The following is a 22,688-nucleotide window of genomic DNA, read 5'->3' as shown; positions in this document are numbered from 1 at the left end:
AAACTAGTCCTGATAGGTTACAATTTACCATACAAGTAGACTCGGGCTCCTGTGAAAGAGATGGACGTATTTTTTGAAGACAGCCATAAATTATCTCAGAGTACAGACGAATGCAAATAACGATGTCCCTTCTTCATGCCCATGTGATACAATCAAATTGAATTGTAAATTGAAGTAGGCAAAAAAAAAAAATTCTATAATTGTTTGTGAAGTTGAATCTATCGGGAATATAATCTGCCGGCTTTTCATTCATTTAATAACTAAGCACTAAAAACAATTTGAATTCTGAAATTAACCCTTTACACGCCATTTAAAAGTAGCGCTGTGCTATGTGAAAGCAGATAAATGAATCAAATGAATACCTCGGTACTCCTGCAGGCAGCGATTGCATAATTACATAGTCCAACATGCTGCATATATGATTTATTGCTACTGCTTATAATATATATTTATTAAAAACAGCAGTATATGATAGACATGTATGTTATATTCACATATTTTTAGCCCAAAACAAGGGTACATGACAATTTTTTTTATTTTCCTGACCATGACATTCAAGTAAAAGGGGCCTGTAGATTTAGATTTGGGTCCCATTGTATCAGAAATGATCTTTACAATCTAGTCGCTTTCCACATACCATATTGACAGCGAGGTCCCTGGAAGCCGGCAGGACATAGACACCTCTGTGCAGATCCCTCAACGCAATTTCCTCCATTGAAACAGACGCCAGAATTGCAGGAGGCTGAAAAAAAAAATAAAGTAAATTAAATTTTTGGTCCTAAAAGCTCCAAAATCTGTATAACTGTTATTTTTTAATGAATCGAGACTAAAGGAGGAAATGGCATGGCCATAGTAAAGGCCTCCTAGGAGGGCAGGAGGAGCGGCGTCCAGGTTTATCTGAAGCAGCTTATCTGTGTGGAAAGATCATTGTGTTTCGATTTAAAGGGGCCATCTAGGATTATAAAAACATGGCTGCTATTTACGAAAAACAGTGCGACATCTGTGAACACTCTCACTCCATTTATATATCTATACAATGACAAGGGCTGGGCTGCGACAACTTATTGTTGTGTTGTGGAGGTTTTTGGAAGGACATCACACACTTATCATTGCTTGTTGTCCAGTAGGTGCAGTAGTTACAGTATTCCAGGAGGCTCCATGGCAAGGACCTCAGCCTGCACTGAACCTAACAAATCCTCTCTATCATCTGGCAGTCTGTGCAGAATCTCTCAGTCTGTCTAATCCCCAGGTCCTATCATCTTGCACTAAGACAATGGCTGCTGTGTGCACTAAGACATCGAGCTCTGAGAATTACCCCTGGTCACTCCATTATTCCATTTTACTTCTGAGTTCTAATATAAACTCGATGGCATCAAATTTATTTTATTCTCTGCAGTCCATGCATTTCATAAACAAAGATTCTGGTTTGGCTTTTACCCTAGGTCATGTGGCTCATTAAAGGGTCAATATTGACTTCCAGTAAGTGGCGCTAGAGTTCAAGTCCTCTTCCTCTCTGAAAAGGCAATTTGCATATTTAATTTCCCAGAGCAGCATTGCATGGCGTAAGTCTCCTCACTCCTGTGGCCAGGCTTGTCAATGTCCACAAGGAGAAACATTACCCCATAAACAAAGATATAAATTCACACAGAGCCTCATGCAGATACTATTGCTGCTAATATGGAGATCCCCCATCATCTCCCATTGTCCCAATTATTCCTGATTCTAATTGTGAGCTGGAGTGGGGTAGAGCCATTTTTTATTGGTAACAGCAGAAACACATTCTCTAATGATCAGGTTTGATGTATGCAACATATGATGGATGTCATTGTCTATGGGACAAACACTGTAATGAGCCATCTCCGTCAGTCCCACAGACAATGATTGGAGTGGAACCGAACATACATGTAAGTTTCAGTTGTGGGACAATCACTTTAAGGCTGCAGTCACACTAAATGTATAAAAAAAAAAATTGGTCCGATTCTCAATGCCAAGAGTCGCACAACTGTAATGCGAGTGTCATGCGAGTACAATCTGATTTTTCACACCTAACATCCGATTTACATCCAAATTCAGTACGACTGCTATCCGATTGCAATGCGATTATAACGTGAGCTTTTATATTCTGTGTCATGTACACATCATTTTCAAAGGAAATATTCTTCGAAACACATATATATATATATATATATAAAATTTTGATCTATATATATATAATTGTTATTATTATTATATAAAATAGAATAAAAACAGGCAATTTATCCACAGTGTACAGTAAAATCACAGCGTGACAGGTTAGATAGAAGAAAAGCCAGCAATTCAGCAGCCACGTATTGTAAAATCCCAGCAGGAGCCGACAGGATAGAAGAGATAGATTACATACAGTAAATACATAAATACACATAGAATAGATAGATATACAGATGTAAGTGACATATACAATTAGTGCAGTGTGTGTGCACCTTACTGTACATGTATTTAATTAATAAAATATTATTCTTCTGAAAAAATGGCGTGGGCTCCCACATAATTTTCTTAACCAGCAGAGGGAAAGCCGACGGCTGGGGGAAGATGTTTATAGCCTGGGAAGGGGATAATACCCATGGAGCTTCCCAGGCTATTAATATCAGTTCACAACTGTACAGTTAGCCTTTACTGGCTATTAAAATGGTGGACCTTAAAAAATATGATGTAGGGTCCCCCTATAGTTAATAACCAGCAAAGGCTATGCAGACAGCTGCGGGCTGAAATTAATAGCCTAGGAAGAGGCCATGGATACTGCCCCCCCCAGGCTAAAAACATCAGCTCAGAAAAGGCACATCTATAAGATGTGCCAATTCTGGCACTTAGCCTCGCTCTTCCCACTTGCCCTGTAGCGGTGGCAAGTGGGGTGATAGTTGAGGGGGGGCTGATGTCACCTTTGTATTGTCAGGTGACATCAAGCCCCAAGGTTTGTAATGGAGAGACGTCAATAAGAAGCCCCCATTACTAACCCCATAGTCATATCATATAAAAACACACACAAACAGAAAAAAAGTGCTTTAAGTGAAAGAATGACACAGACTCCTTTAATAAATTTAACAATACTTATGACCTCACCCTTTCCTCTGATGCCATTGTCTTCTGCAAAAGAGTTAAAAAAAAAAAAAAAGTGCTCCTGCTCGCGGCACTGTCAGGTCCTGGGAGTTCACAGCCAGTGAACTCATTTCCCCTATTGGACGTTGGCACGAGTGCGGTGGAAAAATTTGAGATGAGTTCATCAGACATCGGTGCATAAAACTCGGACAGCACTAACATGGTCCGAGTGCTTTGCGATTTTTTTATTTATTTATTTTTTTCCTCGCACCCTTAGGCTTGCATTGGCGAGTCTTGGTGCTAATCGCAGCCTAAGATTTTACATGCATGTCGAATACGGCTGAGAAAATAAACGTTAATGTGAGCTGTCCCATAGATTAACACCGGGCCGAGGGCTATGGGAGAGCGACAGAGACAGTGTTTTGCCCAGGGAGAGTGAGTAAAGGTACCTTCACACGAAGCGACGCTGCAGCGATAGCGACAACGATGCCGATCGCTGCAGCGTCGCTGTTTGATCGCTGGAGAGCTGTCACACAGACCGCTCTCCAGCGACCAACGATGCCGAGGCCCCCGGGTAACCAGGGTAAACATCGGGTTGCTAAGCGCAGGGCCGCGCTTAGTAACCAGATGTTTACCCTGGTTACCAGCGTAAAAGTAAAAAAAACAAACAGTACATGCTCACCTGCGCGTCCCCCAGCGTCTGCTTCCTGACACTGACTGAGCTCCGGCCCTAACAGCACAGCGGTGACGTGACCGCTGTGCTTTCATTTTCACTTTAGGGCCGGCGCTCAGTAAGTGTCAGGAAGCAGAGGCTGGGGGACGCGCAGGTGAGTATGTACTGTTTGTTTTTTTTACTTTTACGCTGGTAACCAGGGTAAACATCGGGTTACTAAGCGCGGCCTTGCGCTTGGTAACCCGATGTTTACCCTGGTTACCAGTGTAAAACATCGCTGGTATCGTTGCTTTTGCTTTCAAACACAACGATACACAGCGATCGGACGACCAAATAAAGTTCTGGACTTTATTCAGCGACCAGCGACATCACAGCAGGATCCTGATCGCTGCTGCGTGTGAAACGAAACGATATCGCTAGCCAGGACGCTGCAACGTCACGGATCGCTAGCGATGTCGTTTCGTGTGAAGGTACTTTAAAGCTGTTTGTTTGTTTTTACACATAACTGCACCTATAGGAAAGAGCTGAGTAAAAGAAGACATCCCCTTAATGGTGTTGCCAACAAGATATTCGGCCTTGCTCAGGGTATTTAGATGTAATGCATGTGATAGTATCTTCACTTCAGGTGAAGGAAAGCTTAGCTACGACTGGCAATAATCTACAAGGCTCCAATTCACATTCCTCCACCTAGTCAGTCCTGCTTTAACTTGGGTATGTAATAACCTGCAGCCGCCGATTCCCGCTCGCTCTTGTCTCACAGACGGTTGTGATACGGAACATGCCCTCTGCATTGACTACTTCCATACCTGATGCACACCGTCACTTGGGGTAATTTAACAAATGGATGCACAAATTAAATTGCAGATGTCTGGCTTATTCTGATCCTGTGCACATCACACAGTTCATAAAGAAGCTGAGCTCTGCGATTTAATATCAGGGGCTGCCTGACGATGAGATGGCCGAAAGAGCAAAAAAAAAATCAATTCACGACACTAAGGGGAAAATGCATTTATTGCAAACTGTAATTTGTAAGTCTGAATTCATCCTAATGTCCTGAAAAAGGACACTTGCGGCATATTAATCAGATGATGTGGTGTCCCAGAGAGAACGAGGAGCTGATCCCAATCCTGACCCTCAGGAATAGGGGCCCACAGTCCTGAAAGTAAAATAGTACTCACAGTATAAGCACGCCTTCAGTATTTGGTCAGTATTTTACCTCAGTATTTGTAAGCCAAAACCAGGAGTGGGTGACAAATACAGAAGTGGTGATGTGTTTCTATGATACTTTCCCTCTGGTCGTCCCACTTCTGGTTTTGGATTATAAATATTGATGTAAAATACTGACCAAATACTGACTGTGTGAACATGGTCAAGTACGCTTCAGACCAGAGTGACTAATAATATAGAAGAATATAACAATGTACTTTTTGGATGCTTTGAGATACTATTGACCCTGTTGTGGTGGAAGTACTAGCTGGTTACCTGAAGTATGAGCCTCACCTTGTGAAGTGGACCAAATAAGCCCTAGGTCTGAGTGAGTACATGGACCCCGGGCATTGGTGCCGCTGGCAGGATGGAAGAGTGCAGATAGGGTACAGTGGCACAGCGTAATACATTGACCCTTGTGACTCTATACCGGGAAGACAGAGGTCCCTGGCGAAACCTACTGTACCAATGTAACATCTCTAACAAGTGATGTGCCGTCGTGTGAAACTGTTATGTGCAAACCTCTGTCATGCAATGCAGAAGAAAAAGCCAGGTATTGTTCCTGCTATCCTTTGTATATATTGTGAGGTATATTGTGACAGGGTCACTGGTGCCGTGTGTGTGTGTGTGAGGGGAGATATGTGTCGCAAAGGTTGTTATCCTGCGTGATGTGAAAGCCATAACTTTCCCTCCACCGTGATATGTGCTGAAAGTAAACCAGTCCTTACCAGGGTCTGGCTTTCATGGTGAGTAGGTAAGAGATGGGCAGGCGCCTACTCACCATATCTCCTCCTCAAGGGTGTGGCTGGAGGGAGTGTAATGTCCAGTCAGTTTTTTTTATTTCTGTCTGTGCTGTTTTGGAAGAAGGAAGCCTTCAGACTGAAGCTCCATACCGGGAAGGACTTTGTATGGACTTTTTATTTTCATTTGTGCTAGAAAAGCTGTTTTTGTTACTATTTTGGGCTTTATGGTTTACGAAGTAATAAACCACCCAGAGTCTTTAACCTAAAAGTGTTCCTGTGTCTACTTCGGGGAACAGCTAAGTGAGCCGACCTTCCACAATATGTTCTAACCTCCGGAAACAAGGCTATTTTTGTAAACCAGTCTGTTTTCTTCATTGTGACGTTAAAAGGGTCCGTGCCACACAGATTGTGTTAGAACATATCCCGAAGGTGTCCGCAACAGAAACACAACCGCATGCACACACCCAGGGACCCCTATAAAAGGTGATTAGGGAGGTGGAATTAGTTGTCAGACAGATTCCCCCTTATACTCCCATAGAGGGTCCACTGAACAACGAGAATACACAAAGCAGACTTTAGCTTGGTAGACCCTTTAAGGTTCCCCAAACTTGTATATGAACACATTCTATCTATTATGGATGAGATGAGCAGTTTGATATTCTTGCAGCTATGTGACCAGAATCTCATTAGGCGTTTAGCATAACTTAGACTTGCAGGGGTCACTTGCAAGAAAAAAAAAACTTTTTTCCATAAAACAATAAATCATACTTTTTACCTTATCTCCCAAATTGTTTTGCCTCTTGAGAGATTATATTTTGCAATTTCCCATCCAGAATAAACAATATCTCTGTAATGGGATTTTCAAATTTGATAAATACTTTCTAGCCTTTGGCCGCAATTTCGCAGGCGCCGTGTCTTTAAATGTTCTGTAGATGTTCGCTTGCCACATGGAGAAATTATGTTGGCTGTCTGAACGTCTAAAGTATTAAGTCTTGGAACGTTGTATTAGCGGCAGCGCTTGTCAAGGAGCTCATGTAATAGATCGTGAACACGACGATCCATTCAAGAGTAAAATCTATGGAAAAATGAAGTCTGGGTCTTCCATCACATCTTATTGCCATGTCTTTTGAATGGCCATGCAGGCTCAGCTCCTGATATACAACTACAATTGGTGTTATATACAGAGGTGTCGCTCCTTGGCCCCGAGTTTCCGAACCTCTACTGGGACCTGTGGCATTTCTAGTGCCATTGTCCTTGGTATATGGTAGAGTGACCATTCTCCTATTTTGCTAAATAACCAGTAGATTTCTTATTCTTGATGAGGGTCCCCCATCATGGCAGTAAGAGATGATACTGCTTTAAGTGGCCCGGACAAAAATGTAAGGAAGGGGGAACAGTTGCTGTTAGATGATGGCACAGCCTGGCAGTGTGATGGAGGTGGGGTTTGGTCAATAAGTGGATGGGGCTTAGAGTGTTGTGGGCCTGCTACCCCAGAAATGATCATCTGATTGTGGTGTCTGCAACAAAAAGATGGTATTACAATGCGATTACGTGTTTATTATGTGTGTTGTCTTTCTCTATAATCATTTTTATGAAGATTTTAGACCTCCAAGGCTCCAAGCTGTATAAGCTTGAATGCTTATTGTATAAAGCAAATAGGGTATTTGTATAATGAAGAGGATGCGGCCTAAGGATACAAAGCCTTTTATAAAGGTGTGCAGAATTATTAGGCAGCTTGTTTTCCTCAGGCAAAAATGAGATTAAAAAAAAAAAAATTGTTAAGTCTTATAGAGGGATGCAGCACTCTTGGAATTGCTAAGACATTGGGACGATCCCAGAACCATCAAAAGTTTTGTTGCCAATAGTCAACACGGTCAAAAAAACATGTTGAGAAAAACAGACGCAGGTTAACTTCCAGAGGCTTGAGAAGGATCAAACCTGAAGCCATTAACCTCCAGTGGTGTCATGTTCAAGAACAGCTACCTCACTGGAGGCCCAAGAAGTGCAAGGCGTTCAGTGCTCAGAAGCAAGACACAAAAATAGAGTCAAGACTGGGCCAAGAAATGGCTGGCCAAGCAGTGGAGGACTTCATATCTTTTTGGATAGAAGCCGCCTTGTAAGGTAATGGATCAGTAGGTTGCATCAACCAAAGCACGAGAAGGCTTCTTTCCGTCTTTCTTGGCTCAGAGGGAGTCTTGAACGAGGAACCTTCAGTAGGATGTCCATATGCCTTCAGGAATGTGACATGTAACATGCCCTCATCTACTGCAGCAGGATACTTTTGGCTCCTGACATGTTTCCTCTCACATGTTCTCAACCATAATTATTTTTCCTTTTCCTTATGAAAATTCAGCCCCAAGAACTATAAACCGCCGTCTATTTTTACAGCGAGAAAAAAATGCAGTTGCAAATCTTAGGAAATACTTTTAAAGAAAACTGGAGAACAAGACGGTAAATTCTCTGCCAAAGGAACCAGAATATAATTCTCCCTCTTGACTTTAGAAAGAGCGAGAGTATGAATTCTCACATGTCATGGAAAAGCTCTCAAGTTGTGGAAACCTCAGAGTGAACGAGAGTGCGCTAAGGACAACCTCAAAAAGGTACGAGGGCAAGACATGAGCAGCTTGGATCCCCACTTGGATCTGCTGTCACCTCAGAAAGTGATTTGAGAGGCATTTTTAATTTAAAGAGACACGCATCCAAAATTCTGTCCATTTACTGTTACCCGCTAAATCTAATATATTGTCTCTGTTATCCACCAGTATTTCAATCTCACTGTACCATTTTTCTAAAAGATGTGTATCTGGGCAAATTGATTTTTAGGATGATGCCAGTAATTATTGTCGGATTGAAAATAATAATTTCAGGTCAATTTAGATGCTGTAATTATCTCCAGAGGTGGTGACAACTAATTATATTGCATATAAATGTATTCCGTATTATGCTCGAACTAACCATGGAGCGCACAGATGAGCAATAATAGCAGTCTCGTAAGTTCTAGAAAAATTATCAGAAACCCTAACAGTCTCTACCTTAAACTACAGGGGAAAACAATGAGGAGTTGGGGATCCTCTTCATATACACGTATCACTCATCTTCAGGACAGAAGGGCATCGGCTGGCCATAGATCTCACTGGCGATCCATAGCACTCCTAAAAGCATAAGGCTATATAGGCTTGTTGGCGCTAAGAAGGCAAGAGGTAGCCAGATACCTTTGGTATATTTTACATTTCCCTTCTAATGCGCATGGAGCTTTTTTGCCTCCTAAGACTTGATAGTGTGTCATGCATACCTGACTAACTGACCATTAGGCCAATTGGCTACTGATAGGTGGCACAGCATGCATATAGGGTCTTTTACCATTTACTATTTTCTCTCCCACTGTATGTGTACATACCTTTACCGGCATTATTAGCTGCTATTTGACTTTCCAATATTTTTCTAGTATTGTATTTTGTATCACCTGGACCCTTATCTCCCATTGTCTGTGGGAGTTTTTAATTGTTTTTATAACAGTTGTTTGTGTGGTGTGGTCTAAATAAAATTTGTTGCTATTTTTTGAAATCTAAATGTGGTGATCCCATCTCTTTGATGCTACCTTTTCTCTTATGTAGTTTTGGATTATATTTATAGGCATCAGGTGATCCCCTATGAGTATTAGGATGGTGCTCGCTCAATCTTTGTTGTTCTAAGAAGGCAAGAGGTAAGCGCAATCGAATGCCCCTTCTCTGGAAAAATAAAAAAATTAGTTTGGAAGGTGACTTCCCCTTGGGGAGCTGTAAAGATGGCTAACTTCTGACTTTTCCAGACACTGATTTAAGGTGAACCTTTGAACTGTATATATGTATATTTGCGCTGAAGGTATCATTAATTTCTCATAGATCTCCAAGTTAAAAAAGATTATAAAAGATTACATAGACAATTCCACAAGAAAGTACTATATGTCGTTCCTCGTACACACCGTTACCTTCCACAGAATAGGTACTGCAGTCCTCATGGAACGCTGCGATCCATAAAAATAATAATAATAATAATAATTTTTATTTATATAGCGCCAACATATTCCGCAGCGCTTTACAACTTATAGAGGGGACTTGTACAGACAATAGACATTACAGCATAACAGAAATCACAGTTCAAAATAGATACCAGGAGGAATGAGGGCCCTGCTCGCAAGCTTACAAACTATGAGGAAAAGGGGAGACATGAGAGGTGGATGGTAACAATTGCTTTAGTTATTTGGACCAGCCATAGTGTAAGGCTCGGGTGTTCATGTAAAGCTGCATGAACCAGTTAACTGCCTAAGTATGTAGCAGTACAGACACAGAGTGCTATTTACTGCATAAAGTGTATGAGAACACGATGCAAGGAACCTGATTATGTGTTTTGGTTTTTTTTTCTCTTTTTAATAGGCCACACAGGGATAGTTAGGTTAATGCTTTGAGGCGGTAAGCCAGTCTGAACAAATGCGTTTTTAGGGCACGCTTAAAACTGTGGGGATTGGGGATTAATTGTATTAACCTAGGTAGTGCATTCCAAAGAATCGGCGCAGCACGTGTAAAGTCTTGGAGACGGGAGTGGGAGGTTCTGAATATTGAGGATGCTAACCTGAGGTCATTAGCGGAGCGGAGGGCACGGGTAGGGTGGTAGACTTAGACCAGAGAGGAGATGTAGGGTGGTGCTGAGCCATGGAGTGCTTTGTGGATAAGGGTAGTAGTTTTGTACTGGATTCTGGAGTGGATGGGTAGCCAGTGTAATGACTGGCACAAGGTCCTTGTAGTTAGTAGATAACTATATGGAAATGTCCAAAGTTATATCTCCCCTCAATATACGCAAAAAAATGGTCCACAATGATTCCAAGACTAAGGGGAAAGGGTGTTAGCCTGTCCCGGCCGGTGACAGGCGCCCCTTTGCCCTATAAATAATTCCTGACTCCTTGACAGTAGCACACGCTTCCAAACACAGATTGCCGGCAAGGTGCAGCTCGGTGTGTACGAGGAACGACATATAGTACTTTCTTGTGGAATTGTCTATGTAATCTTTTATAATCTTTTTTAACTTGGAGATCTATGAGAAATTAATGATACCTTCAGCGCAAATATACATATATACTGTTGATTGAGGCTTTTATGCTTAATATTGGACAATTTCGGTAGTTGTGTCCAAATATTTGCTGCAGTAGGTTCACTGAGGAGATTTTCTATGCAGCGCCCTTAATTGTTGTTTTAACCTTTGAACTGGTCAAAAGAGTCCAATTTTTGTGCCTATCTTATTCCCACTGCTCCCCTGAGTATTCCAGGTTTTGGGTTGTTTTGTTTTTTGTTTTGTATTTTAAACAGCCATACTGTTCCAGAGAGATGGGCCTTTTTATTTAGTGCTAATTTTTATGGTCTTAACAAATGGGCTTGGCTCACCGGGTAATTCAGAGCAGCCTAAAGACACCCCCCCGAGGATCCTGTAAACCTACCATACCCTCCCTGAGTGTGAATGACAGCCTGTATACACTCCATGCTAAGACTGGAATGTTATACAGACTGTCAATTATGCTCAGGAAAAAGTGATTAAATATCCAAGGCCGGGGAAAGAGGCTTCTGCCTGTACTAGTCCTGCCACATAGGGATTAAACTTCATTCTTCAAGACACTGCAGTGTTAGTGAGGCACATAAAACACATTATCAGAATGCAGAAATCATCATTAATACCGCTAGGTAGGGGACAGTCAGGAAAACTGACTGATTCCTTTTAATAATAAAATATTATTATTAGAGATGAGCGGTGTTCGAGTCGAACTGTTCGCCAATTTCAAATTCGAGCTGTTTTGGGCGGTGTTCGAGTCGTTCGACGAACCCGAACAATTTGCTTAAAATTCGGCTGTTCGAGTTGCTGTTCGATAACTGTTCGTTCACCAAAAGCCCAGCTTGATTTGCACATTAAAGCTGTTTATCATTATTAATAGACTGTTTCAGTGTATAGTGGGCGGGGGATAGATCTGTGCTGAAATAATGCCGATCTCCATTTTTTTTTTTTTTCTTTCCCGCATTTACAGTGAGGCGGTGCAGTCTCTCAGCCTATCAGCAGTGCGCACACACACAGCAATGTGCATGTGATGCACACAAGCAAGGGCATGTGTCATTGGATGTGTATGTCACATGTCCTTGCCCTATAAGAACCAGCCATTTTCCCCGTCGTCACCATTTCCTCACTGCTGCAGCTTAGTGTTAGACGGCACCGCTGCTGCTGTGGGCGCTATACAGTCAAAGAGTCTTTTTTTGCGAGTGAATTTTGCCTGTGAAGCTAGCTACACCGCCTGTGTATCTAAATTTTTACTGCATCTAACCCAGTAAATCTTTTTGGGCTTAGTAGCAGTGTCTGCACGTCAGCAGAGTAGCCCGCCTATGAAGCTAGCTACACCGCCTGTGTATCTAAATTTTTACTGCATCTAACCCAGTAACTTGTTTTGGGCCTAGGAGCAGTGTCTGCACGTCAGCGGAGTAGCCCGCCTGTGAAGCGCCTCCTGACGAAGCCGAGGACGGTGAAACGCGCGTCGAGGCTTCTGCGTGGTTCACCGGCGCCCCAGCACACGGCCTGCACCATGTCTGAAGGTAAACGGTTCATGTAATTATCTTATGGAGGGTTCAGTCCACTGTGCGTTCATTACAGTTTGCCATAAGGCACTTTAACAAAGGGTCACTCTTCCCACTACGCCTGGTGGATCATGTGTAACTAGTGGTAGTGACTGGCTATTTATATTGAACTAGACTGTGGCCCGATTCTAACGCATCGGGTATTCTAGAATATGCATGTCCCCGTAGTATATGGACAATGATGATTCCAGAATTCGCGACAGACTGTGCCCGTCGCTGATTGGTTGAGGCAACCTTTATGACATCATCGTCGCCATGGCAACCATTATGACATCTACGTCGATACTGTGCCCGTCGCTGATTGGTCGAGGCCTGGCGGCCTCGACCAATCAGAGACGCGGGATTTCCATTATGACATCATCGTTGCCATGCTGTGCCCGTCTCTGATTGGTCGAGGCCTGGCGGCCTCGACCAATCAGAGAGGCGGGATTTCCAGGACAGACAGACAGACAGACAGACGGAAAAACCCTTAGACAATTATATATATAGATGGTTACCTCCACCCACGTGGACCACGTTTTCCTATTGATATTTAACCCTTGACGGCAGACTTTCATCAGTGCAGTGCCCTAGGTGCTATTATTGCTTTTTGCACCTTATGCTGTGATGTCGGTGGCCATGCAGTTTTTCAATTTTCTCTGTTCGGCATTTATTTATGTTCATACTGCCGACTCTCTTCAGCTGTTTTTTTGCATCGTATCACCTGTTTGTCTGTTAATTTTCATTGATATTTATGCAATAAAATTATAAATTTGTATTTATACCCTGTCTTTCTTCCTTATTGGTACTTCTGGGCAGTTACAGTGGGGCAAAAAAGTATTTAGTCAGTCAGCAATAGTGCAAGTTCCACCACTTAAAAAGATGAGAGGCGTCTGTAATTTACATCATAGGTAGACCTCAACCATGGGAGACAAACTGAGAAAAAAAAATCCAGAAAATCACGTTGTCTGTTTTTTTATCATTTTATTTGCATATTCTGGTGGAAAATAAGTATTTGGTCAGAAACAAAATTTCATCTCAATACTTTGTAATACATCCTTTGTTGGCAATGACAGAGGTCAAACGTTTTCTGTAAGTCTTCACAAGGTTGCCACACACTGTTGTTGGTATGTTGGCCCATTCCTCCATGCAGATCTCCTCTAGAGCAGTGATGTTTTTGGCTTTTCGCTTGGCAACACGGACTTTCAACTCCCTCCAAAGGTTTTCTATAGGGTTGAGATCTGGAGACTGGCTAGGCCACTCCAGGACCTTGAAATGCTTCTTACGAAGCCATCCCTTCCTTGCCCTGGCGGTGTGCTTTGGATCATTGTCATGTTGAAAGACCCAGCCACGTTTCATCTTCAATGCCCTTGCTGATGGAAGGAGGTTTGCACTCAAAATCTCACGATACATGGCCCCATTCATTCTTTCATGTACCCGGATCAGTCGTCCTGGCCCCTTTGCAGAGAAACAGCCCCAAAGCATGATGTTTCCACCACCATGCTTTACAGTAGGTATGGTGTTTGATGGATGCAACTCAGTATTCTTTTTCCTCCAAACATGACAAGTTGTGTTTCTACCAAACAGTTCCAGTTTGGTTTCATCAGACCATAGGACATTCTCCCAAAACTCCTCTGGATCATCCAAATGCTCTCTAGCAAACTTCAGACGGGCCCGGACATGTACTGGCTTAAGCAGTGGGACACGTCTGGCACTGCAGGATCTGAGTCCATGGTGGCGTAGTGTGTTACTTATGGTAGGCCTTGTTACATTGGTCCCAGCTCTCTGCAGTTCATTCACTAGGTCCTCCCGCGTGGTTCTGGGATTTTTGCTCACCGTTCTTGTGATCATTCTGACCCCACGGGGTGGGATTTTGCGTGGAGCCCCAGATCGAGGGAGATTATCAGTGGTCTTGAATGTCTTCCATTTTCTAATTATTGCTCCCACTGTTGATTTCTTCACTCCAAACTGGTTGGCTATTGCAGATTCAGTCTTCCCAGCCTGGTGCAGGGCTACAATTTTGTTTCTGGTGTCCTTTGACAGCTCTTTGGTCTTCACCATAGTGGAGTTTGGAGTCAGACTGTTTGAGGGTGTGCACAGGTGTCTTTTTATACTGATAACAAGTTTAAACAGGTGCCATTACTACAGGTAATGAGTGGAGGAAAGAGGAGACTCTTAAAGAAGAAGTTACAGGTCTGTGAGAGCCAGAAATCTTGATTGTTTGTTTCTGACCAAATACTTATTTTCCACCAGAATATGCAAATAAAATGATTAAAAAAAACAGACAATGTGATTTTCTGGATTTTTTTTTCCCAGTTTGTCTCCCATAGTTGAGGTCTACCTATGATGTAAATTACAGACGCCTCTCATCTTATTAAGTGGTGGAACTTGCACTATTGCTGACTGACTAAATACTTTTTTGCCCCACTGTATATATTTATATGTATATTTATTTCTTTTTATATAAAAAATGTATTACCCTACCCAGACCTAATTGGGAACTTTTTCGGTTTTATGTATGCAGCTTCAGGGATATGGTCCCAAGTAGCTATGGTGACCACTTTGTAGGTTTTTAGGAGTATCAGCAGAGACTGTTACAAAATCTTACATCTGCTTTTCCACAAAACACCAGTGGTGCACGTAGTGAATCTCTGAGTTCTAATTTGCCAACCGTGGGACTATCGAGTCATCACTCAAACCGTAACAGTAACATCGTATCTGGTGGTAACAGCAATTTTTTCCAATCGTTTCAAGATTTTTTTTATACCATCCTTTGCAAGGCCACAGGAGACAAGAAGTCTGACACATAGCCAACGCCTAGAGAGGATGGTACAGGAGTATCTCCAAGTTAACATGGATGCCATGACTGTGGAACTGGATCCTTGCTCATTTTGGACTTCCAATCTTGAAAAATGGCCTGAGCTCGCCACTCACGCCTTGGAGATCTTGCTGTGCCCCGCAGCCAGCGTTCTCTCTGAACGTGTGTTCAGCGCTGCTGGTGGTGTGCTGACAGATAAGCGCACGCGGCTGTCCAGTGACAAATGTACACTATGTTCCAAATTATTATGCAAATTACATTTTTCTCGGATTTTCCTAAATGGTCAGTGCAAATGACAGTCAGTCTAATAAAAGTCATCACCCGTTAGAGTATACATCGAATTTTATTGAAGAAACCTCCCAATGATAACAGTATAATCTCCAAAATGAATAAAAACTCAAAATGCACTGTTCCAAATTATTAGGCACAGTAGTATTTCTAAACATTTGATATGTTTTAAAGAACTGAAAATGCTCATTTGTGGAATTTGCAGCATTAGGAGGTCACATTCACTGAACAAAAAAGCTATTTAACTCCAAAACATCCTAACAGGCCAAGTTACATGTTAACATAGGAGCCCTTCATTGATTTCACCTTCACAATTCTTGCATCCATTGAACTTGTGAGTTTATGGAGAGTTTCTGCTTGTATTTCTTTGCATTAAGTCAGAATAGCCTCCCAGAGCTGCTGTTTTGCTGTGAACTGCCTCCCACCCTCATAGATCTTTTGTTTGATGATACTCCAAAGGTTCTCTATAGGGTTGAGGTCAGGGGAAGATGGTGGCCACACCATGAGTTTATCTCCTTTTATGCCCATAGCAGCCAATTACTCAGAGGTATTCATTGTCATGCATGAAGATGATTTTGTTCCTGAAGGCACGTTTCTGCTTTTTAGACCATGGAAGAAAGTTGTCAGTCAGAAACTCTATTTACTTTGCTGAGGTCATTTTTACACCTTCAGGAACCTTAAAGGGCCCTACCAGCTGTTTCCCCAAAACATGACTCCTCCACCTCCTTGCTGATGTCGCAGCCTTGTTGGGAGATGGTGGCCATCCACCAACCAACCAGTACTCCATCCATCTGGACCATCCAGGGTTGCTCGACACTTATCAGTAAACAAGACTGTTTGAAAATTAGTCTTCATGTATGTCTTGGCCCACTGCAACCGTTTCTGCTTGTGAACACTGTTTAGGAGTGGCCGAATAGTAGGTTTATGCACCACAGCAAGCCTTTGAAGGATCCTACACCTTGAGGTTCGAGGGACTCCAGACGCAACAGCAGCTTCAAATAACTGTTTGCTGCTTTGTAATGGTATTTTGGCAGCTGCTCTCTTAATCCAATGAATTTGTCTGGCAGAAAACTTCCTCATTATGCCTTTATTTGCATGAACTCTGTCTGTGCTCTGTTTCAGTCACAAAACTCATCAGAGTATGATGATCATTCTTAAGTTTTCGTGAAATATCTAATTTTTTCATACCTTCTCCAAGGCATTGCACTATTTAACGCTTTTCAGCAGCAGAGAGATCCTTTTATTTCCCATATTGCTTGAAACCTGTGACCTGCATAATAATGTGGAACATCATTTTTCAGTAGTTTTCCTTTAATTAGAATCACCTGGAAAACTAATTATCACATGTGTTTAAGATTGATTTCAGTGATTCATTGAGCCCTGAGACACAATACCATCCACGAGTTTATTTGAAAAACAAAACAATTAAATCTTTATGACACATAAAGGGACTCTGTCAACTGAATTTGGAGGGAACAATTTTCAGTCATATGGGCGGGGTTTTCTGGTGTTTGATTCACCCTTTCCTTACCCGCTGGCTGCAATATTGGATTAAAGTTCATTCTCTGTCCTCCATAGTACACGCCTGCGTAAGGCAAGATTGCCTTGTGCAGGCATGTACTACGGAGGACAGAGAATGAACTTCAATCCAATATTGCAGCCAGCATGCAGCCAGCGGGTAAGGAAAGGGTGAATCAAACACCCGAAAACCCCGCCCATATGACTGAAAATTGTTACCTCCAAATTCAGGTGACAGAGTCCCTTTAAATCCAATTTGCATAATAATTTGGAACACAGTGTAGACAGACTAACGTTCATCAAGATGAACAAATCCTGGATCCGCAAGGACTTTTCTACCCCTGTGTCTTCCTGGGGAGACTAAAAGCTTGATGATTTTTGAAGATCACCTCACCAACCGTTTTAAAAATCTCTGGTGAAATTGATGCCACTTAAGTGGTGTCTGTGGTCGAATTTTTGGAAAAAATGGAGACTCTTTTTGGAGTCCCCTTGCTGTGTTTTACATGACGTTGCCATCGTCAATTCCAGGTGGGTGGGGTCGTCTGCAGAGTTGTTTACTCATACTATGGCCTGGGATTCAGAGGCCTGCTACAAAGCTTCAGTGTCTGCTAGTCAGCAGAGTAGCCCAGCCACCCACCGCCTGTTTACCTAAGTACTATTTTGTAACAGCATCTAGCCCAGGAAATCCTTTTGGGCCTAGTAGAATTTAGTGCTACTCAGCAGAGTACCCCACCCATGAAGCAAGCTACACCGCCTGTTTATCTAATTACTAATTTTTAACTGCATCTAGCCCAGGAAATCCTTTTGGGCCTAGTAGAATTTTGTGCTACTCAGCAGAGTACCCCACCCATGAAACGAGCTACACCGCCTGTTTATCTAAGTAATAATTTTTAACTGCATCTAGCCCAGGAAATCCTTTTGGGCCTAGTAGCATTTTGTGCTACTCAGCAGAGTACCCCACCCATGAAGCAAGCTACACCGCCTGTTTATCTAATGACTAATTTTTAACTGCATCTAGCCCAGGCAATACTTTGGGCCTAGTAGCAATTTCTGCTACTCAGCAGAGTACCCCACCCATGAAGCAAGCTACACCGCCTTCTTCCTTTCTCAATCTAACCCCTCGGCTCTGGGGTGTCCGCTCTCCCTCCAGCTCTCTCCTTCTCACAGGTGGACTACGGCGTGTATTCACATTGTGGCGAATCTTTTGGGCCCAGGCATAAGAAGTCGTTGTGGTAATGGATAATATGTGCCCCCTTAGAAACGTCCATGACGACACATTCGAGGAAGCAACTAAACGCCTCAAATAGTGAGCAGGATATGGAGCACCCCATGGGCAAACAGCGATCTATGTAATATGCTCCTTCACAGAAGCAGCCCAATGTTAGAACACTATTCGGAGTCACAGGTAGTAACCGGAACGCCCCCTCAATGTCTGTTTTGGCCATTAGGGTGCCCCTTCCCAACTTCTTGACCTGCATGATTGCCTTGTCAAAGGAGGTACAGTACATAGTACTGTACTTGGTTTCGCGTCAATGTTGTCGTTTACTGACCTGCCCCTTGGATATGACAAATGGTGGATTGGTCTGAATGTATTGGGTTCCTTTTTTGGCACGACTCCCAACGGGGGTACCACTACGTCTTCTACGGAAAGTGTTCTGAATGGACCTGCCATTCTACCTAAAGATATTTCTTTTTTACATTTTTTTGTCACGACGTCTGGGTGTTGGTAGGGTGATTTAAGATTTTTACTCCAGCCTTTCTTGATTTTTAGAAGGGCATGACATGCCTATATCTGTGTCTCCTCCTCCTTTTATTCCTCCACCTCTTTTCTTTTCGCATGACTATATGTAGTTGTGACTTTTCCATGTGTTTGTTGTGTCTTCTGAGCAGTTTGTCAGCTTTTGGACACCTTTTAAGGTGTTTTCTATGTGTTTTCTATGTTTGTATGTGTTTGTGTTTGCCTGCCATTGGTTTCAATGGGGTTTGACGGTGTTCGTCGAACATTCGTCGAACATGCCCTAATTCGATGAACCGAACTCGAACACTAGGGGGGTGGCTCAACACTAATTATTATGTTTAATGGAACGTTTTAAATTCTTTTATTATACTTTGTGTTTCAACTGCCAGCCATTTTCAAGAACTCTCCTCGTTGTGGGTTCTCACCTTGTTTATCATCAAGGCTAAACAAACCGAATCATGCTTAGGGCTCAGACATCTGTGCAAATCGGTCCGAGCACAGACCACAATGCACGGACAGACTGGCCGCGGCTCTCCTGACGCCAGCATCACAGCTTCAAATATGGGAGAGCCGCGTCTGTGCATTGCGGTCTGTGCTTGGATCGATGTGCCCACTTCTGTATGAACCTTTAGGCTATGTTCACACATTAAGTTTTTGCTGCCTTTTTTTTTTTTATGCAGGCAAAACTTGCCTTCTTGGCAGTAAAGAAGCAACTTCAAAAAAGCAGGTTTTGCTGCGTTGTTTGCTGTGTTTTTGCTGCGTTTTTACTGCCTCTTGTGCATGCTAATAAAGTTAGCGCCTCCAAAAAAAGATGATGCAACTTCTTTAAGGTTTTGGCACCAAAAATACAGCAAAACCTGACACCTGCATTTTTGCAGCGTTTTTTTGCACTTACTTATTGCTTTCTATTGGGTGAAAAAAACGTTGCAAAAACGCTTAATGAAGTGACATGATGCAGTCTGCAAAAACGTAGCCGTTTTCCAAATTAGTCAGGAAAAAAAAACAACGTGTGTGCATGAGATTTCTGAAATCTCATAGGCTTTGCTGCTACTTTAAATGCTCACGGATGTCAAAAAGAAACACTGATGGCTCACAGATGAAAATCAGATGTAAATTAGAAAAAAAAAAAAAAAACGATTTTTGAACCGCTCATCCGCAGCCAGCCTTAAACAGACAAAGTGTTTGTTTCAATGTATCAGTCCAGGTAACGCCACAGTCAAACATCCATTTTTTTTTGCCTAGAAGGAAGGGAGAGTTTTTTATCATTGTGCTGGATCCAATTTTAATCCATTTTTGGTCCGTGCGTCCATTTTTACAGTCAGTGTGGCTGCTGAAGTTTTCCTTGCAGGCAAAAAAAAAAATAATCCAAGATTCACTTTCACATTGAACAGTTTCACACACAGATGGCATCATTGTAGTACCCAAATTTTTCACAGACCCATTGATTTGCATGGGCAAGTTTGATTAGTGATTCGGATCAAAAACGGACGTGTGTTTTTTTTTTCTCCAGACACAAAACTTGCAAAACACATGGACCGGAGAACAGCTAACAGATAATAATGGGTGTGTGCTCTATTCATGAAAAAACAACAGATGGGAAACTTACATGAAAAATGGACGTCTGAATGAGCAGCAACTTTTTCCCTGGTCCTGCAAACGCACAATGAAATGAAGCCATAACCCAGACCAAACTTAGGCCGGGTTCAGACAGATGATTTTAGGCCAGCGTTCTGTCCATGTGCTCAACAGCACACTGATCCAATAATGACCTGTATACCTGAGCGCACAAACGACCGATGGTTCTTGTGCAAAAAATTGTTTTTTCTTCTCAACTGCTTTGTCCGACATGTTGATAAGCTTAGTTGTTCCTGCTGAAGCTGGAATACCCCTTTAATTTTTCAGTTCCTTTTCCTTCTACTATTTTTTGTGGTAGAGAAAAATAAAAATCCATAAAACATCTCCGAAGAGGGGGCATATCATCCTCACATTGAGCATATGGGATTAATTATAGCTGGGGAAGAGAGAAACTAATTATAAAGAGGGAAGTGTGAGAGAGCCAACACTTTAATCTCCATTGAAGTAGGGATCTCCCGCAGTGACCTAGTAATTAAATCAGGATCTGCTCTGAGAGCCAGACACAAAGACTTGGATCCTTTTATACAGAGGTGGGAAAGTATGATCACCAGGGATAGCGCTTTCTCAAATCAAAGCACAGTTCTGAGATGTTTTGGAGCTAGTGCTCAGTGATGAATATTGGCGTTTGCATCAATCTGATATTTATGAGAGATATATTTCTGGCATCTTAGCGAAGGTACAAACATAACGCATCCAATCGCATTACTGTATGCCGCTAGAACCCCTCCAACTTAATTCTGATCTGATAGATAATCCTATCCATGCCATGTTGCATCTCTACAGAAAGTTAAAATCATGATAAGAAACAAGATGACAATATCTACCTCCAGGAGAGATGTCCTGTAAATTGTGGATCTCATACAATTCGAACAGACCTAGTACATCCCACGACCAGCCCCCATATGAGTTCATCAAGAGGGGGGTATTCTTGATCTAATAAAAAAAAGAGTTTGGGTTTCTATCATTTGTCAGTCCTGGAAGAAACAGCTTGCTGTGGGGTCTGTCTGTTTTCCTAAGGAGTACTGCAGCGCCCCATGGTCCTGGTCGTTGCAGTAATGTAATTCTTCCACCAGGGGGAGTGATGTTACGTCTGAAGGCAATAAAGGAGATCTCTTTACCAGGTAAACACAATGCATGCAATATGTTCACACTCCAGACCAGAAGGGGGAGCTCTAAGCCTGTTTTAGGTGAACTCCCCTATAAAGCATCCTGATCTGGAGGGAAAGGGAGTTCAGAGTTCAGTTCCTGTCAGGAAGACAGAGAGAGAGGAAGGAGTCCTGGAGCCTGAAGTGCTGCAGCTCCTGGAAGAAGACACTAAAGTGAACATATTGCAGATTGCAGAGAGTGTGCAGGAAAGCAGAGCACAGCACAGGAGAAGAATATCAGAGGGAGACCAGCCAGCAGCAGGCTGCTTCTTTCTGAGGCGCAGGATCCGGAAGCTGGAACACCGAGGGAGCAACAGTCTCCAAGCCTTGCTCCAGAGACCGGCAGGACAGATATTTCCACTTTACCTGCCCGACCTATACCCAGGAGGCACGGTGGCAACTTGTGGGGGCTGGGGCGTGCTAGAGTCCCTGTAAAAAGCCTCAGGTCATCAGTCATATGGGTTGTTCCTATCCATCTGGGGGACAGAGAGAAAGACATAACATCTAGGACATCTACAACAGTTGTGAGGACCTTATGAGAGGCTCAGCAGTAAGGTACTACAACACCCAGGCGCTAGAGGGCTACTGATTTCCACCTGGATAAGGGGACTCTGGATTTGGCTTCAGACCGGCCGGACTCTGCCTGCCCTGTGATCCGGTACCCTGGACTGTGGATGCTGAAGCCTTCAGTAAAGGTAAAGAGACTGCAACCTTGTGTCCTCGTTCTTCACTGCGCCTCTCACCATCCACCATCCACTCACTGGGAAGCCCTGGGGACATACTTCGCCTGTGGGAAGGTATACCATCTAGCTGCATTACATCACCCCAGCGGACCCCTAAGCAGTGTCTGTCACCCTGACCGAATACCACAGGTGGCGTCACGAACATTATCCCTTTAAAGACCTTTCCCTTTTACAACGGACCTCCCGAGGGCCATGGACCGGGTCAGCCACCGTGACATCCCCCTTGAGAACCGAAGGGCCCGGTACCGAGTTCCCACTGCCCTACGGGGGCGCTCCAGTACCACCTTCCGCTAAGCTCTGAGCCATTTCCGTGATATCAGGTTTAGTAATTTTCTTTCTTATTTGTTTTTATTTCATATAATTGAATATACCTTATTGTTTTATTCCCATTTTCGAACATCTTTGTATATTTTGTTTCTAAACACTGCCTATCTTTCCAGATTAAATATATAATATTTAATAACTCTGTTCCTTTTGCTCTGTAAA

General features: G+C 42.8%; 1 protein-coding gene across 1 annotated transcript in view; it reads right to left on the bottom strand.

The window, feature by feature from the left end:
* The window catches only part of MEGF6 (multiple EGF like domains 6), a 514,242-nt gene that overhangs the window by 392,820 nt on the left and 98,734 nt on the right, over nucleotides 1-22,688 (bottom strand). Inside the window, exon 4 of the mRNA XM_077250415.1 lies at nucleotides 638-742. Coding sequence (XP_077106530.1) covers nucleotides 638-742 — 105 coding nt within the window. The remainder of the gene's footprint in view (nucleotides 1-637; nucleotides 743-22,688) is intronic.

Source organism: Ranitomeya variabilis, chromosome 4 (assembly GCF_051348905.1).
Source record: "Ranitomeya variabilis isolate aRanVar5 chromosome 4, aRanVar5.hap1, whole genome shotgun sequence".
Taxonomy (NCBI): Eukaryota; Metazoa; Chordata; class Amphibia; order Anura; family Dendrobatidae; genus Ranitomeya; species Ranitomeya variabilis.
The sequence above is the reverse complement of the archived record's forward strand: the minus strand, read 5'-3'. Positions and strand labels throughout refer to the sequence as shown.